This window comes from Squalius cephalus (genome assembly GCF_949319135.1).
Source record: "Squalius cephalus genome assembly, chromosome: 21".
Taxonomy (NCBI): domain Eukaryota; kingdom Metazoa; phylum Chordata; class Actinopteri; order Cypriniformes; family Leuciscidae; genus Squalius; species Squalius cephalus.
Window position 1 is genome coordinate 5,844,627 of NC_137142.1, and position 12,802 is coordinate 5,857,428.

The window sequence follows — 12,802 nt, forward strand, 5'->3', positions numbered from 1 at the left end:
ATGTTTTTCTAGCAGTGCAAACGGGTGAGTAGATACTGAGTCTGAATGATCGTTAGGTTCACATGGATCTAGTTACCTATTCCTCAGCTCGTTCAGACACTGTCCGACCAGCTTTCTATTTCACTCCACCTGCTTCCCAATGAGATCTTAGTCACACATGCGTACGCTTGAGGAGTGTATATGTGGCCCGTCTGGGGTTTAAAACCAAAGGGAAACCCATACCTGCATGTTTCACTGGCACCAGGGCGCTGCGCATAGCCACAGGGGTTCTGGAGAGGGAATATAGGGTTTCATGGTAGGAATAAATTTAGATCACTGTGGTTTTGGCATTCAGTGATCCCACTCACTGTGGTTTCTGTTTGAGGACCCATGAGGTGAGCCACAGAGACCGGAGGATGGAGACAGTCACAACACCTGTCGCACTACTATTATAAAGCACTCAACCTCATTGTTAACAACTTAAATGATCACTATGGCCCATTGGCAGATCATACCTCCGTCTTCAGCCTAAATCAATCCCCGCTGAATCAGAACAACACAGATCAAATCAGCAGGTGTCTGAGTGGATCTCATGAAACCTGTCAAGAACATGTCCAGGTCATAATTCACCCCCAAATCAAGAGGACAATAGATTACAATTGTTCTTGCATTGTGATATTAATTTCAAGACAGTTAAAGGGATATTTCACCGCTGGAAAGTTGAATGTGTATTTAAATTGGGTCATTTATGTAGTAGAAATGTGAAATTATTTTAGAAGTTGGTGCCTTCTAGACTGAGAAAAGCCAGAAAATGTATTTTTGGCACATGTGGATGAAAGACAACAAACTCCCAGAATGCACTTGCTTCGCTGCCCTACGAGGCCACTCCCAAGCCACGCCTACCGGTTACAGAGGGCAGTGTCGGAAGAAATGATACAACTAGGCTACTAGTTGACTCGACGCTGTTTTATCGTGAGATCCCCCTATGGGCGGGTTGAACACATGCGGAACGAGCTCCTACTACTGGCACTATTGGACTATGCACTATTGGATATGTTTGCATGAGCTCTGCAATTCAGGCACCCTAGTAAAGTCACGCCACATTTATTCATATAGCACGTTATACAATAGATTGCTTAAAATCAAGCAGCTTTACTGTATTAAACATGAAAAGTGTCAGTGTCTCGTTTCATCAAGTACAACTTCATTTTCTACTATAAATCAGCTCCTCCAGTGTGTTCATGTTTTCACTCATGGACGTCTGATCGCAACAGACTCGCGAGAAGAAATGAACTGTAAAAGATTTCCACGTGAAAGAAGGCGGAGCCTCCGCCGCACACCTACATATTACGTAATCGCCACGGACCAATGGTAGCACAAAGGTGTTTACCAGCAGAAGCGAACTTTTTCAAACTCCCAAAACGCACTCCAAACGAATTTTGTGGGTAAAATAATAAAATAAAATGTCACAATGCCAAACATATCTCAAGGGCCCTAAAGTAGGCTTCATTTTCTTTGAACTAAAAAAATAAAAATAGAAAAACTTTTTAACTGTATACTTTTTTCCACTGATTTTGGGGTGAATTTTACCTTGATTTTTTTTTAACCATTACAGAGCAAGCAATACAGAAGAACTATATAATTCAGCTGGTCTTAATTACTCTAATAGTTTATAAAGTATTATGCATTAATTTCTTATGCAAAATACCTAATGTCAGTGGTGAAAACCCAAAAGATCCACACATCTAAAAAGTTCTTGTAGGACTTTAGTAGGACTTTATTGATACATTTTTTCCTACTATTTTTGGGTTTTGATTCCGCGCTCGTATCTGATATATGTGTCCGTGGCCTTTCTTTCTTTCTTTTTTGTACAGTTGTTAAAATTCACCAAATCAACTCACTAAAATAATTCAGATTTTCCAATAAGAGAGGATATTCTAGGAGATGGTGTTTGTTTATTGCCTCAATTCTCTTATCTGTACAGCTGCAGATTTAATGCATGTGTGACAGTGATTTTGTTACACTGCACCACGACTTAATGGAATTTTTTTGTTAAAACAGCTGAACTACTGTCACACTACTGAATAATGATAGTTAGTAGTATCTCTTCTTTTAGTTGTAAATATTAGATGCCACAGTTTTTTGGAAAAATAGCCTCCAGCTGTGACATGCACTTACTTTTTTTTTTTAAATCATAGGAAAATCTAATTGAACTGAATCGTGAGCAAATTTCAGATTTATTGATGCATCACATCATTTTGAAATCATTGTGATCACAAATATTTACACACGCTACAGACCCGGATGTTTTTCTAGAATAGGCTCCTGGAATTTGCACAGCATGTAAGAGAAGGTTGTTTGCACCACATCTGTCTGTCAGCACTCTGAGATCATCTGACTTCTGTTTGCTGTCACACCCATACTCATTCTCTCTTTAAAACTGTTTATTGTGTATGATGTGTCCAGTATTCACTGTGTCCATCCTGAATTCAAACAACTCCCAGTCCTTGTTATTCGTTGCACGTTTTGAACACACTACCCAGCTAACACCTTTATGCTTTAAAAACATTGTGCATGGGACCAGTAATTTACAATGTTTCTAAAACATTAAAATGTCCAGTTTTCTTGTCATGATTAGAATGTTGTTTGTACAGCATTTTCCTAACCTTACTTTCACTCTCAATATAATATTTTTAACGTTTATTTGTAATATTCCAAGAGCTTAACATTCGTCAAGTACAAATAACATAAAATAAAGATGTTCTAAAACGTTTTTCTAAGAACATTTAATTTCTCTCAACATCATGTGAACACATATCAATCATTAATAATGTTATAAGAATGTTCTATAAATGTTATTTAAAGAATGTTTTATCTTAACATTTACGTTACAACTTTACATAACATTAGTGAAAGTTGTGGGAACGTTCCCTGTTAGCTGGGTAGTAAATGCAGAGAGCAAACGCACAACATACAGGAAGGAAAGATGATAAGAAAATTGCTTTAAGTGCGAATATTGAATTATGCACAGCAAACATTCCGCTTTTGATGTTGCATATCTTCCATCTCGAAGCTTACCGCTCCTCACTTTCTCCCTAGCTCACTAGTGAGAGAAATCGTCTTAGGGTTACGTGTGTCCCTGAGAAGGGAACGTGACGGCGCGTAAGTTTCTGCTGCGTATAAATACACAAACACGTCATCAGATTCAGTTTGTCTGAAGGAAGGCATGCAGCCATGCCCTAAAGCATGGCAACGTGACGCGTGTCTTGTTTCCTCCTCAGGGAACCGGGTTACATACGTAACCCTAAGACGTTCCCTTTCAAGGAAACTCCACACCACATCAGTTGCTGACACTATGGGGACGTTAATACACACTACGCCATGCTGACCAATGCCTGGTTATGTGCTGAAAAAGCTCTTACACAATCACAATCCTGTCATTTTCCTGGGCAATGGAGGGCTCAACGGGTACCCTGGAGCACCCATCCAACCTTTGCGTAGTCTGTTATGATGGGGCAAATCTGTACACAAGGAGCATTATCCTGCTTCACTACCCAGATTGACAACTGGGGAGGATGACAAGCGAGATAATGTTTTTTTTTTTTTTTTTTTTTGTCCCACCACCAAGATTCAACTCATGCCAGTCGCTGCCAGGGAGCTCCAACATACTTTAACTCCCAGTTGATGAACTGGGGAGGGCGACAGAATATCTGTCAGGCACAACCTAAGGTGGATGTCTCTATCCTTGGTTAATTACCCCGCCAAAGAGGATGGGGAAGGTGAGATAAGAAGCTGGGCCACCAGGGAGCTCCATCCTACTTCAACATCCAGTGATGAACTAGGGAGGGTGACAGACGAGGGTGATGTTTTATCATAGCTCCATCTGTCAGCACTAGCATTTCCTATTCAACCAAAGAGCGTAATCATGCCAAGGTGCCTGCCAGGGGGCAACATCCCCCAATGGATTCCTTTCGGGGGGTGGGGGTGCAACAGACTATGTCTGCTACCCAGACAGCAACATAGTGTCGCTGCAGATCCGACCCACATCTGGGCCGTGTACCAGATTTGGGCTGGATCTGGGCCGACACTATGTTGCTGTCTGGGTAGGCTCTACCTTACAGATCTAAAAAGGAGCATAGCCTTACTTTAACATCCATTCTGGAGAAGGTGACATTAGGGAGTGGGTCGCTTCACGACTTAACCATCTCAACCTTCAACTATACAGCTCTACTTTTTTAAAAATGTTATATTGTCACACTTGAGTGGCTGCAATAATCACACGGCAACATAAAATTCAATAACAAAGTCTTTACTTGGAAACATATAGGAATCAAACTCATTAAACAGAACAACCACTACAACATAAATGATATCGAACAAGGACCTGAATGAACTAAATGCTTATATACATAAAGGAGCAATCAAGGGAAAACAGAACAGGTGTGTTACTCAAAAACTTGCACTGGTTGCCAATTGCCACTCGCATCAAATTAAAGGCACTGATGCTTGCCTACAGAACAACCACTGGTTCTGGACCCTGATACCTAAACTCACTACTCCAGACCTACGTGCCATCCAGAAGCGTGCATTCTGCAAGTGAACGGTGCCATGTGTTGCCATCTCAAAGAGGCACAAAATCTCTTTCACAGACCTTTGCCTGGACTGTTCCCTGCAGGTGGAATGACCTGCCGAGTTGATGAGTCTCTAGCCATTTTCAAGAAACTGCTGAAGATGCATCTTTTACGACAACACTTTAATTCAGATCATCAGATTCGATTTGTCTGAAGGAAGACACGCAGGCATGCCTGAAACATGGCGACGTGATGTGGCGTCTTGTTCCCTTTTCAGGGAACCGTTATATACGTAACCCTAAGACATTCCTTCAAAAGAACTCTACACCATGTCAGTTGCTGACACTATTGAGACGTTAATACCCACTACGCCACGCTGACCAATGAAAAAGCTCTTACACAAGCACGATCCTGTCATTTTCCTGGGCATTGAAGGGTTCAACAGAGACCAAGCGGTTATATTCCGTGACCTCACATTGTTGTTCGCAACTAGCTCAGTGCTACAGGTGTTAAATAAAACCCCAAACTCCATGCTCAACCGTTTCTGAAACGGGGACTCATCCACTAGACAAGTCCGAGCCCAGCTACTGGACAGCCCGAAGCCCCAAAAAGCAGAGATATAAGGGGAGACTATAGGGGTAGCCTCAGCTAAGTCCATAGCACCACATCTACCATCCTATTTTATTTATTTCTCCAGGCAAACACTTGACCCATTAATACTAGCACATACTATTCTCTCTCTATATATATAACACCTTGTTACATGTACTGTGCTTGACTAACTGGGACAGGTCACAGCACTTGCAAATTGCTGCCCTGTTGCTGCTTTGATTGCTTCTATTGCTCTCCTCATTTGTAAGTCGCTTTGGATAAAAGCGTCTGCGGAATGATTTATTGTAAATGTAAATGGTACTAAAATTACCAAACAATGGAGACTAACTAGGAACACAGACGGGCAAGCCCACAGGGAAAACAAAACTAAAACACAAACAGAACTGAACATGCACCTGACAAATATATTGTTCTACCCATTAGAAAGGGAGCATAAGCCCTAACATAACCCCTATTCCTTGGAATGGGTGGAGGGAGACGTGTGACAATATCTGTTCACCTGTCAGCTCCACTCACTGGATATCTGTCGGAGAGCACAGCCCTGCGTACATCTTTTTACAATACAATGGAGAGGGTGACAGATTCCTCAGGTCTAATAAAGAGGTCTACTTCTTTTTACTCTGCTTTGATACCCGCTGAAGGGTTAACAGGGTGGAAAAATGGGCCAAACCACAGTCTGGACCACATCAACATGCCTGGTCCATCTCAAGTCCTGAGAGGACTGGAGAGGAAAGGCCTTGAGTGTCAAGCTCAACTCAACAAATATTCATGAGGTGCATAGCTCTTCTTACAAACCCAACCGAAGGATTGGAGAGGGCAGCTGATGAGAGAGCTGGACGCATTTTTCCAAAATAGTCCACTTAATACTCACCGTATAGTAAGCTCCTGATGTGCATAAGAGAGCATAGCCCTATTTAGGCCACCAACATAACTGAGAGAGTGGGTAATAATAACTGGCTCTACCTTATAAGCCCCCACAGGGGAGAGTCAGAGAAGTCGAAGAAAAAGGAGAAGTCCTTTTTTTGTTTCTTTCGAAGAGTCAAACTTGAATCTTCCGCACATCAGCTGCAGCTTAGCTTGTTGCGGGTCAGAAATAACTGGGATACTAAAAACGATTAATCCCACTCTAAAACCCAAATACATATGCATCAAGTATCTCACCCCAGAGAGGAGAACAGAGCACTAGACGCATTTTTTCAGCATTTTAACTTTCCATCCACTCACCCAGTCTCACAGGGAGCGTGCATCACTCTTGTCCAGTCAGTTTCTTTCTATCTTTTTTTTATTGGACAGTAACATGATAAATCTCAACCTCCTAACACCTTCCTTCCCTCATTTTTTTAAACAACCTCTAGTGCTTCAACACCCTCCTGGGAAGGGAAAGATAGAGGGGTGAGAGTTAAATTTTTATCTGGCTCAATTGCCTGTTTTCCTTCCAGTGCGGAGTCTCTTCCCCCTACTCCCCCTCTCCAGGAACTCATTCCCGGAAATGGACCCGAAGGTTATCACTCTCCCTGATGCCTGACAGATTGAGCCACAAATGCCTCTCAATCACCACCATGGATCGGCTGATTGAACGGGCTGCCTGTTTAGTGGCGCTGAGGGCCAGATGTGACTATGTGCAGTTCTGCAACTGCCTCAGGAAATAGACCCTCATTCTGGTCCAGGTTCACCAGCCTGACCTGCCACCACATATGACTTGCCAACCAGCCTAGATGTTGTCTGGGACGGCTTGGATGGCAAAACATCATATGCAGGGCTTTCATATGTGGGGAGTGTGTCAGACTTGGTTGTTATTCTGACACTGACTCCATTTCTAGCTCCTCTGAACCAAAGCAAGCAAACTGCTCTCTTTCAACCCAGAAGAAGCTGCTACACGGGCTTCTGGGCCGGCGAGAGCTGCAGAGCTAGCCGGAGAAGCGAGGGAAACCACTTTAAGCTCCTTAGCTAGCACTAGCTCCATCTGAGATCCCCACGCTGATGCAGGGCCAGAACCGTGGGGCTCAGAGGCCTGACTCCCATCAATCATTTCACGAGTTCACACTTACAAATAATCAATGTAAAAAGTATGTGTATTTGGCGTGTTGTCTAGAGGGAGGGTTCGGAGCTTGGAATATGGCCCGAACCCAGAGTACTGACCCATATCTCTGGTTAGGATAGTAATCAGGAGAGTGTGAGGAGACGGGGATGTGGAGGGATGCAGAAAACTGTTGAGGAACATAGGTGAGTCGGCTACGTATATATATAGGCTCCTCTCGTACTGATTGGATGGGCAGTTTGAACATGCTCCTCCCAAACTTTGTTAATAAAACATCATTATTAGAGGGCCAAGTGGGAGCAGAACTTTCTCGGAGAGAAAGGATCACAGTGAGCCCATCTATCCCCCTTGAAGTCTGAACTCGCTCCTAAGCAAATAACACAGCGCTTTTGTTCATTGCCAGGAGTAATAAAACATGGACACGGGGGGACACATCTCTTAAATTGTTTGCTCGCCATTTTTTCTTCACTCATTTAACACAAAGACAAATTTTCTCCTGCCTGAATGAGCTCCTGATAAGCAACAGTGTGAACCTGATTTCATCAAGTACAACATGTTTCTGGATCAACATCTTTGTTGATTCTGAAACAACATTCCAATCAAACAATCAGATTTGAGGGACAAGTTTACAGTTTATGTCAAGTTTAGTCTTATAACCAGGGTTTGGTGCTGCTACATCATTGTTATTCAACTATCTATTCCTCTCTGATTTTTGGAACAAGTTGTGGGTAGGGATAGGGTTAGAACTAAATATTCAAACAGAAATGTTGCTCCTGTATGAAATATCTTACATTCGGTAACGTTAGGCAGTTTTATATGCTGATTAATGTTTGATGATCGCGTAATTTTACATTTGCATAAGCAATCTTCTATCACTTGCTCCTGCTTCTTCTTCACCCGTGTTTTGATCCAAAGATTCTGTACTATTTCAAAAGACGCGTAATAGCTCCCCCTACCGTATAACAGTGAAAACATGGATAGCCTGACATTTCAGACAATGGTGGGGAAAGTGTAGATTTGAAGTCAATTCCTGTGTGCACTACCAGTGGTCTAGCCTACACAAAAATTCAGACACTCAGAATTAGGAACATCTGTTTTCTTTATAAATTTATATTTTCAAACAATGTAAGTTTATAAGACAGTATGTAAAAAAAGTATTTAATAGGCTACTCAATCAAAAACATAAAAACAATTACCAGCCAAGTATACTTGGAATACTTAATTATACTTTTTTTAAGTTTATCTCGATCAAAAGATTGAGTACAAGTATAGGCTAAATATACATATCTGTCAGTATAAGTCAAGTATATTAAAGTGCAATTTTAAGTATAATTCTAAAAAGTATATTTCTGAAAAGTACATAAAAAGTAGAGTGAAAGTATCCTATACTTTCTTATTTTTAGATTAAAAGAAGTATACTAATAGAACACTTGAATAAACTTCTTTTTCGTAAGAGCTGTCTAAATCATGGAGACCAAAAAACACAAGACTTTATGGGCACACAAAAAAAGTTTGCAGGCGCCTTATGCATACTCTCGGGCACTCTGTGTTTATACTATTTATACTGCGTTGGCCAATGATATCAGTGTGTAGTTACACGGTTCTCAGACACCGGGTTCCCCGAGGACGTGTCCCCATAGCGTCAGCAATTAGACAGGGAACCCACTCCATAGCAAAATTTGTGTTCAGTTGTTCTTTCAATATGTTTGGTTTTTAATATCATGAGTGTTGCCCACAAGATATATATATATTTTTTTTAATTAACACTACTTGTAACATTAGCCTTAACATTAGGCCTTTACAATACTGTTACAACCATAATGAAGAGATATCAGAGTATGAGGTTCATATTAGAGGTTATGTTAAAGGGTGATCCTTCATGGTGACCTTTTTCTAAAAATCTTTCGTTTTTGAATGATTCAAATAAATGTATAAAAAATTGCCCCCTTGTAAAATAGTTAAGTTTTTTTCCGTGTAATCTTGTTGGCAAAATCATGCAAATCTGCTTCCTTTCCACACCAACACCTCATTTAGTTTACGCGGACCATGAATATGCAAATGAGCCCCGCCTCCACTCACTAGCACCAGCTCAGAGATCCACTCGATCACACGTTGACGTGATTGGTTACAAGGTAGTTTGTGATGTCAGAAACACCAGCGATTTCAAACCGTGTTCTTGAGACTGTCTTTGGTTCACTGCAGTTTTAAGGAGAAAATACTCAGCAATGCCGTCGACTTATGAATTTGCACATGGTTTGTCTTAAAGCATATTAAAAACACCACATAGACATATAAACAACATTAAAAGCTGGATTTTCACCACAGGGGGACTTTAAATAATAATAAATCATAATTTTTAATGTGCTCTCAGCTCTCAGGAAGTCTTTTTGCAAGCAAGAGGGACAAAATTACCATTCACTTCACATAAAGCTGTAGAACAAGAATTATTTTGAGAATTTTAAATGTTAAACTAATCCTTCAGCTGTCTATGTTTAAGAGATTACACTTCATATTGTTGTTTGGACTGCTCTGTTATCAGGTTGTACTTTTCAGCTGTTGCACTGATAGCACAGGAAAGCCAGGCACGCATTGTTCAAAGCTCTGTGTTTCCAGGAATATAGGTCTTGGCCAGATTACATGGAAAATGCTTCCCATTCCAGCAGCAGTCAATGAATATGAGCTTACACATGTATTGTGTCTGACATACCAGCTCTTATCCGAAATAGTCACACGATTAAGTGAGTATGTCAGATGGGGGAAAATGAAGTTCTCATAAGTGTGCATGTGATTTGCATATTAATAATTGTTAAAAACTTCCAGGCTGTAGGGAATAATTCAGCATGTTTAGTGAAAGGACTATCCCTCTCTCAGGACATGTGATGTCAGAGGTGGTTTGAAGGCATGTAGGGGTTGGGCTCTGGGCGATGGTGAATTCTTGTGATGTTCGGGCAAAGCTCATACGGGCGGAGACATGAGCACATTCCTCTCCTCCCACCGCACACGCTCCCCTCGTGCCCATCACCACAGACACACGCGCTTGCTGGCCGTCCCCCAACACACACACACACCCTGCACTAACATCCACCGTAGTGCAAAGCCCAATCCTGGATTAGCACAGCCAAGAATGCTAAATCACTCAGTCGAGATGGTGATGATGGAGATCAGGGGTGGATCACTTCCTGTACCAGATCAAAACACTTTTCATATAAAAGTACATGCAGATTATTAACCCTATAAATTCTACTGTGTCATATTTGATACACAAACTTCTTAGGCCTCTAAATTATCAACATGATCAAAACTTTCTGAAAAAACATGTTGTACACAATCTACTACATGCCTTCTGCCCTACGATCGATATTTTATACTTATTTTTAGCAAGTAAAAGGTCTTTTAGTATAATTGTGAAAACACCCCTTTCAGGTTGTGGGTCACGTCTTTTTGCTGTGAGATCTTGAATTACTTTTTTATATCGGAAAACAAAAAAAAAAGTAACTTTCATATTGTTAGTAATATTTCACGTTGAACACTTAATGGATTTAAAAAATTTTTTTTTTTTTTAATTAAGCTAAAATGTGAGTCTCAAATATGATCTATCATGCTTTTGAGGAACGTTTATTTGTCCATCTCGCAATCACCATTGTATTGGATTGCATTATGTTTCCCCCCATGATAAAAACTACAGAGCTTTGATAATAAAAATAAGCATTTAGCACTTAATCTTACTAAGGCATATTATTGGGAGACATAGAGTGACAACTGACATTCATATGCAGTTTATGTAAGTGTCCGCTGGACTGTTTTAAAGATCTCACTGATTTACATTACAAGCTCTCAGAATTTCATCTCACTTTTTGACAATATGAATATAAGAAACTGCACCAAAATGCATATTTTTGTAATTTTGTTTTGTTTTTGTACTTGTAATTTTTTTAAATAATTTGTTTAGCTTTTATATATTTTCATTTCAGGTTTAGTTTAGAACTTCATTTTATATGTATACAGTATTTTAGCTGCCAAGGCAACATTTGTAATTGTTGTTTTGTTTTTAAATCTAATATTTTATTTCAGCTTAATTCCAGTTAAACCCAGTTTCCATTCCCATTCCATTCCATTTCCAGTTTAGTCTAACACGGTATACGTAATAATAAAAATAAAAAAAGGGCCCTATTTTAACGATCTGAAACGCAAGTATCAAATGCGAAACGCAAGTAACTTTGTGGGCGGATCTCGGGCGCTGTTGCTATTATACTGGCGGGATAAATGACTCTTGCGCCCGACGCAAATCTAAAATGTGTTGGTCTGAAGTAGCTTCATTACTCATAGGTGTGGTTTGGGCGTAACGTGAAATAAACCAATCAGAGCGTCATCTCACATTCCCTTTAAGAGCAGGCGCGCTTGTTCCATGGCGGATTGCTATTATAACGGCGGATTTGCCAGGAGCGGTTCACAGCCGAGGAGACCGGCGTTCTCGTCAGGGCCGTAAAACACAGAGAAGTGACATTTAATTAACGGGGATGGAGAAACCCACCCAAATTAGCTTCGGTTAAACAGGCGTATGATAATTTATGCCTATTTTTTCTCATCTTCATGGACACAACAATGATTTCCCTCGTGTGTTAATATTTTTCCTTGTAATAATGTATGATTTTCTAAAAATGTGAACTGCTGCTTCTGTGTAGATGAGTGAAGCAAAGTGTATGCGCGTTGTACCACACGCTACATTGATTATGGCCAAGCATGCGCCCTTAAAATAGCATCTGAATAACATGCGCAACACGACTTTAGACTAGGTTTTTCCTGGTCAGTGGCGGAATTGTTTTCTAAACCTGCAAAATAGCACCAGGGAACGTTTGCGCCGGAACACGCCGCCTCTTTTCGCTGAACCGCCCCCGGGAGCGCAAGTTCATTCCCTACTTTACTGACATGCGTCTGTGGAGGGAAAGTCCGCTGTGCGCAGGTGCAAAATAGGAATGATACATGCGTCTGTAATACAAAGTCAATTGCGCTGGGTTCAAGATAGGGCCCATAGAGTGAGAAAATAAAGTTAGTATTAATGGCAACACTTGATCCATTAACACTAACACTTTGTTTTCTCTCCTACTCTGTATCTATCTTTAAAAAAAAAAGACACATACTGCGTTAAACTACACTGGGAAGGGTCACAGCACTCTCATATTGTTGTCCTGTTGTTAGTTTAATTGCGTCTATTGCTCTCCTCGTTTGTAAGTCGCTTCGGATAAAAGCGTCTGCTTAATGATTAAATGTAAATAAAAAACATTTCTTAATAATTTTAGCCAACAGACACTGCTGCATAGTAAGATCAATAAACATGTATGCTTCTCTTCAGTTTCATTTCCCTCAGTGGAAACATCTCCAACGCCCTCAGCCAGTAACTGCACGTGTGAACTTGGCCACGGAAAGTGTGCTGAAAATGGAGACTGCAGGTGAGTCGACTCATGAGGGGGAAGTTTGTGTGACTTTCAGGTGTCATGCTGGTAAAGTATATTTGACCTGTGCAAGCTTGTTCCCGCTCACAGCTTGCTTTAGAAGACTGTAAACCAAGGGTGCCCAATCCTGTCCTGCACAGTTCATCTCCAAC

The 12,802-nt window shown here is 40.9% G+C and overlaps 1 protein-coding gene across 3 annotated transcripts in view; it reads left to right on the forward strand.

Moving 5' to 3' along the window:
* Nucleotides 1-12,802, forward strand: part of dlk2 (delta-like 2 homolog) — a 38,166-nt gene that overhangs the window by 19,477 nt on the left and 5,887 nt on the right. For all 3 annotated transcript variants that reach the window (XM_079855855.1, XM_079855853.1, XM_079855854.1), the window contains exon 3: nt 12,551-12,647. In XM_079855855.1, the coding sequence (XP_079711981.1) occupies nt 12,551-12,647 (97 nt within the window). The remainder of the gene's footprint in view (nt 1-12,550; nt 12,648-12,802) is intronic.